Source organism: Poecilia latipinna, unplaced genomic scaffold, assembly GCF_001443285.1.
Source record: "Poecilia latipinna isolate Pla-1442-1.1 unplaced genomic scaffold, P_latipinna-1.0 Scaffold4879, whole genome shotgun sequence".
NCBI lineage: Eukaryota > Metazoa > Chordata > Actinopteri > Cyprinodontiformes > Poeciliidae > Poecilia > Poecilia latipinna.
Genome location: NW_015117495.1, coordinates 6,338 through 11,384, shown reverse-complemented (window position 1 = coordinate 11,384; position 5,047 = coordinate 6,338). Strand labels below are relative to the sequence as shown.

Here is a 5,047-nt window from a genome sequence, read left to right as displayed (position 1 = left end):
ATTCATTTGTATGTGAATCATGTTTAACTGTGAGAGGAGATGAAAGTTTGTAGAAACTTGAAACATCGTTTAAAATCTGAAAATATTCTTAAAGTTTTAATGTTAGTTCAAGGATTCTACTCATTTTTGTCCTGAAAGACACGCTTTGTTGTTCAATGACTTGTTTAAGTAGCACTTTAATTTTAACATTGGGCAGTAATCTGGCGTTCACAACCCCCTTATAAAAACCAATAGAACTATCGGGGAATGTAATAAATGTGTTTTGTCTCCAGAAAAGAGACGATTGTTCTTGTTTAATACAAATATTGTATATGTAGATAATAGGTAAGAATATTTTTGGCTCTCATGGAAACACCACTAATGCAGATAATATAGCCCAGAAATATTCTGAACATAATTCACGATTAAAGAAGATAAACCTTAAGTAATCATGAATATTTCAACTAATATTAATCACAGGGTGGTTTATGCATGATTCTATCCACAATTTGCTATTATTATTCAATCCATTTAGAAGTGAAACTCACCATACACCCTCTTTGGTGTATATAGAGAACTTATTTGTGAACATGTTTTGTTTTGGAGGCTTTGTCGTGTCCCTTGGTGCAGGACCTGTACCTGCAGGAGGAGGAGAGCATGCTGGAGCTGCTGTGCTGCCCCTCAGCGCTCCGCACGGACATCCTGACATGGATCTGCCGCAGGTACAAGCACCTTACTCCTCAATGAGTCGTCGGAAAATTGATTGGCATTAACAAATGCGCAGTGATCCCTCATCATAATTTCACTTTTCAGAATCAACCCCAAGTTTGGAACTTCTGAAGCAATGTCTGCAGAGTCCAAGGATCCTGACGACTTAGAGAAAAGTGAGTGTGGCCTTCGGATTGAAAATGACTCCATTAAAATAAAATGTTTCAGACTAATCTAAACACATTGTTGTTGCTGTTTATTATGTGGAAGCAGAAATAGCTGCGATGAGTCAGGAACTGATGCTGTGCAAAGCAGACGACCTGGATCTAATCAAGGTGAGTCGAGGTTTAATGAAAGTCAACATGTTATGAGTTAACTTCTCTCTCATATACACGGCTGCTGTCCTTCCAGGGTAAAGCCAGCCCTCAGCGACAGCTTGGCTTCCTGGAGCAACTGTTGTCTCTTGTTTCTGGTTCTTCTGGCCACAGAACTGATGCAGAGGCGCTGCTGTGTGAGGTTTTTGCTGCAGAGAATCTGCCTCACCTCAGACAGATGCTCCAGCCGGCGCTGGATCCCTGGCCTGCTCATGTCGAGTACGTCTGATCTGATGTCTGGAGCTTTTTGTTGCTGCACAATTAGATCAGATCAAAGCAAAGCAGCAGTTTGGTTCCATCCCTGTTAATAAATGCAGAGCTGGTGTGAAATGAAGACCTGACAACAGCTTGTAGAGGCTTACAAGGTCATTTTCAAACTAGTTAAAGTTGACTTGAATTTATTTCTATTGTGCCATTCAACAAATGTCGTCTCAAGGCACTTAACAACAAAAATCTTATTTCAATCACACATATATTCCAATTAATTGTAGAAATCAAACGGTACAGGAAGCTCAGTTTGTTATTCAAAGAAGTTTAAAAAGTTTCTTTCTAAGGAAGCCCAGCAGATTGCATTGAGTCATTGGTTAAACCAAGACAGATATCAGAATAAAAGCGATTTAACAAACTGCAGTTTATTCCAGTGACAGCAGCTCTTTTCCTTCCTCTGACTCCTGATCCCCACAGAGCTCTGTACGAAGTCCCAGAGTCGGCTCTTAAGCCAGGAGAAGAGTTTCCAGATGTTTTTGACCTTCTGCAGTCCACTCAGACACAACTGGAGCAGCTGCAGTCCAAGGTAAGACAACCTGCAGGAGAACTCTGGCTGGATGAGAGAGAAAATGCACAGAAATGAAACTAAATCAGTTTTAGTTTAATAGATCAACTAGAGGGAGGATTGTGGAAATAAATGCTTTAAAAATATAGGGATGCACCGATAAATTGGCGGGCTGATAAATGGGCTCCCATTTCCTTAATTTTGGATGATCAGCTGCTGCTTAAATGTGAATCTGATCTTATTCACCCCCCCAGAGGTCTGAAAATCAGCCACTGTTCCCCTTTTCTCTGGATGGGAAACAGAGCAACAGAAATGTGAGCTGTTAACAGTCACCCCACTGTTGTAAACTTAACATTTAGAGACTTTTCAGACAAAAAACCATGATATCGGCCAAAAACAAAATCAGCAGATCAGTTTTATTTTTAAGATTGATGATCGGCAAGAAAACTGCAATTGGTGCACCACTAAAAAATGTCGTAGTTTGCTGCATCCTGACAGCTTAGTTTGTTTGAAGCATGAACTTTACTGTTCTCACCACATTTAGCAACATCCACCTTAAAGTTCCAGTCAGACTGTAATCTTTGGATCATAAGCTCTGATTTCCTTTATTTTGACAAATCTTGTGACACATTCATGTAGAATTAATGTTTCTCGGTTTGAAGTATTAATGACTTATTACTGCAGCAAAGAAAGTGACGCACCAGTATAGCTTTAAATATGAACTGGTTACAGTCTGCAGTAATAGCCAGTTACAACTGGGTGGTTGTGCATGAATTCCTAAAACGACCTATGAGCAGCCAGCGGTTCTGACTTTCATCTCGGCCTGTTGTTGTCGTTCTCAGTGTGACTTCCTGAACAGCGCTGAGGAGAACCCAGCTGCTCTCTCACCGAGCTCGCTGCGCTTAGCAGCAGGCGACCTCCAGCAGCAGATGATGACCTTCAGTCATCTGTATGAAACAGACCTGAGGGTCTACTGCAGCAGAGAACCACCGAACTTCAGCGCAGAGACCGACCTCTTCCAGAGGGTCCAGCAGCAGCTGCTGGCCTGCAACACGGTAATAAACACTTCTTATATCACTGCACAATTTCAGCACAATGCTTGCAAAAATGTTGTTAAAGGCTTAATGGAGGTGACATGTTGTGATGACTTCCTGAAGACAGAGTTTCAGAAAGCAGTTTTTAAACGGACAGAAGCCCATTTTCAAGGTGTTAAATTATGAAGTCAGATTTCTTTGAAGTCATATTTTTAACAACTGAAGGTAACATAGTTACTTGATTGTGCTATAAAATGTCACTAAATGTCTGTAAAACATATAATACTGCCCCTTTAAATTAATCAGAAAAGACCCAACATTATAAGAACTATGAGGAAAATCCAACCATAATCTGTTCTCATCTCTGTTATTATTATCCAGGAGCTGGAAATGCAGAAGGAAATATGTGAAGCTTCGGGGTGTGTGAGTGAGGAGGTGAAAGGTCTACAAACACAACCTCGCTACTGGAGCAGAGGAGAGAAACACACACTCCGTATGTCGACTGCTGTGTTGCATCAAACAGGCCAATAAAGATTAATGTGATTATTAATGGCTGCAGTTTGCTGGTCCTGGTTTAATATCCACCGTTGTGTTCCTCAGCGGATCAACTGGAGGAGCTCAGCCAGCGGGTTGAGAACATCGCCTCACAGCGCCACACCTGACCGTCATCACAGCTCTGAGATGGAACAGATCCTGAAACCCTGATCAGGATCAGCTGCTCAGTCTGAAGCTGTGCAGTGTGGGGAAGATGACCATACTGGTGAAGATTTTAAAAAGTTGACATCATTATGAATTATGTGCTGCTTTTCACCGTCACCTCAATTCAACTTTTAGAGCTCACAATTTAACAAACATCCTGAGGCACCCAGGACTCTGCATCTTGTAAATAATTGTATATCACCATGTAAAAAATAAAGATTTGATGCTTAAATTGTAACTCCTGCAGATTTATTTTTATTAAAATAATTGTGAGCCAAAAAAAAAAAAAGATGTATAGTTTGAAAAACTGCTGTTTTATCCAGTATTTGAAATGCTTCGCTGTGAAACCATGGATTTTTAAAGATCAGTGATCGGCTAGAAAACTGCAATCGGTGCAATCCTGTCTCATATTTTCTCCGGAATGTAATCCTGGTATTGACCTTAAAGATATTCACATGTCAACCAGAAAAAGAAAAATCTGAAGTCGTTCCATGAAAAGAAAAATCCAAGTCATTCATGTTTGCCTGCTGCAATGAACACAACACAGTTCGTGATGCTTTTCTCTTTAATCTCGCTTTAAAGGTTTAACAGAATAGAATTAAACGTGTTTGTTGACAGGAAGAGTCTTCTGATAGACCGGAAGCTGACAGCAGTCCTTTAAAGATAACTGATGAAGTTGTCCTTCAGCTGCATCCTCCTCTTCCTCGATCAGAAGCCTTTGCTGGCCAGCCAGTCCTTCAGCTCCTGCTCAAAGTGACCTTTCACCTTCAGAGTCATCGTCACCTCATTCACCTGTGTGGGTAACTCCTTCCCGGTCACCTGCCTCAGGTACTCCCTCACGTCCTTCTCCAAAGCCCAAATGTCCCCCTCCACCTTCCGTACCAGCGTCAACCTGCGGTTCCCGTGGGTCAGGTCGCTGTAGACGGGGATGTTGTGCATGCGGGAGCGGCGGATCATGTAGGGCAGAGGCGGCGGAGACTCAGCCGGGGGGATCCAGCCCGACGGAGCGACTCCGACGTGTTTAGGCGGGTCGGGGATCCGTGTTGGCGGTATGAGTCGTTCCACGAACTTGTACTCGTCCGTGGACTCCGTTATAACGGATCTTTGGTCCCGTGTAGCGGCGGAGTAAGCCGCCCGGAATCCGCCGGTGACGGCCGGAGTCCGGCGGCAGAGACCTGGAGCTCCTCTCAGCGCCCTGAGGGTCAGCAGGCGAACCGACATCTTGTACATGCTGCAGGAACTGATTCGTTTCATGGCTGCTGGAAACAAAACAGGTCAATTACCGCCACCTACTGGACTGGAGTCCTCTTTAGACCTCAGTGTTCTGACCTGTAGCTATGTTTTGTTTTTGTTTTTTAAATCAAGAAATATCCTCTTTTTCTATATTGAGTTGTGCTGAATGTAACCCGTATGTTGGAAGACTACTAAACATTGAACATGGAAGGACAGGGGAACATTTTCTCTTTTGGAATCTCAACAAT

At 42.6% G+C, this 5,047-nt stretch overlaps 2 protein-coding genes across 3 annotated transcripts; one reads left to right on the top strand and one right to left on the bottom strand.

Moving 5' to 3' along the window:
* The first annotated feature begins 554 nt into the window (after positions 1-554).
* On the top strand, positions 555-3,804 carry LOC106943106 (HAUS augmin-like complex subunit 7). Of its 2 annotated transcripts, none has more exons than XM_015026440.1 (8): positions 555-701; positions 793-863; positions 958-1,022; positions 1,099-1,280; positions 1,746-1,854; positions 2,676-2,888; positions 3,249-3,360; positions 3,468-3,804. In XM_015026440.1, the coding sequence occupies exons 1-8, from the start codon at positions 637-639 to the stop codon at positions 3,527-3,529; spliced, it is 879 nt and encodes a 292-aa protein (XP_014881926.1). In that variant the 5' UTR covers positions 555-636; the 3' UTR covers positions 3,530-3,804. The 2 variants fall into 2 exon arrangements, with proteins under 2 accessions (XP_014881926.1, XP_014881927.1); XM_015026441.1 differs by having other exon boundaries at positions 557-701; positions 961-1,022.
* Positions 3,805-4,113: 309 nt separating this feature from the next.
* Positions 4,114-4,902, bottom strand: LOC106943107 (39S ribosomal protein L49, mitochondrial-like). Its single transcript, XM_015026443.1, has one exon. It carries the CDS (start codon positions 4,818-4,820, stop codon positions 4,275-4,277), a length of 546 nt encoding a protein of 181 aa, XP_014881929.1. The 5' UTR covers positions 4,821-4,902; the 3' UTR covers positions 4,114-4,274.
* Between the last annotated feature and the right edge of the window lie 145 nt (positions 4,903-5,047).

Coding starts and splice junctions, on each gene's coding strand:
- LOC106943107 (XM_015026443.1), bottom strand. CDS start 4,820: ATGAAACGAATCAGTTCCTGCAGCATGTACAAGATGTCGGTTCGCCTG.
- LOC106943106 (XM_015026440.1), top strand. CDS start 637: ATGCTGGAGCTGCTGTGCTGCCCCTCAGCGCTCCGCACGGACATCCTG. Junction 1,855..2,675: donor TGGAGCAGCTGCAGTCCAAG/GTAAGACAACCT, acceptor TGTCGTTCTCAG/TGTGACTTCCTGAACAGCGC. Junction 3,361..3,467: donor AGGAGAGAAACACACACTCC/GTATGTCGACTG, acceptor TGTGTTCCTCAG/CGGATCAACTGGAGGAGCTC.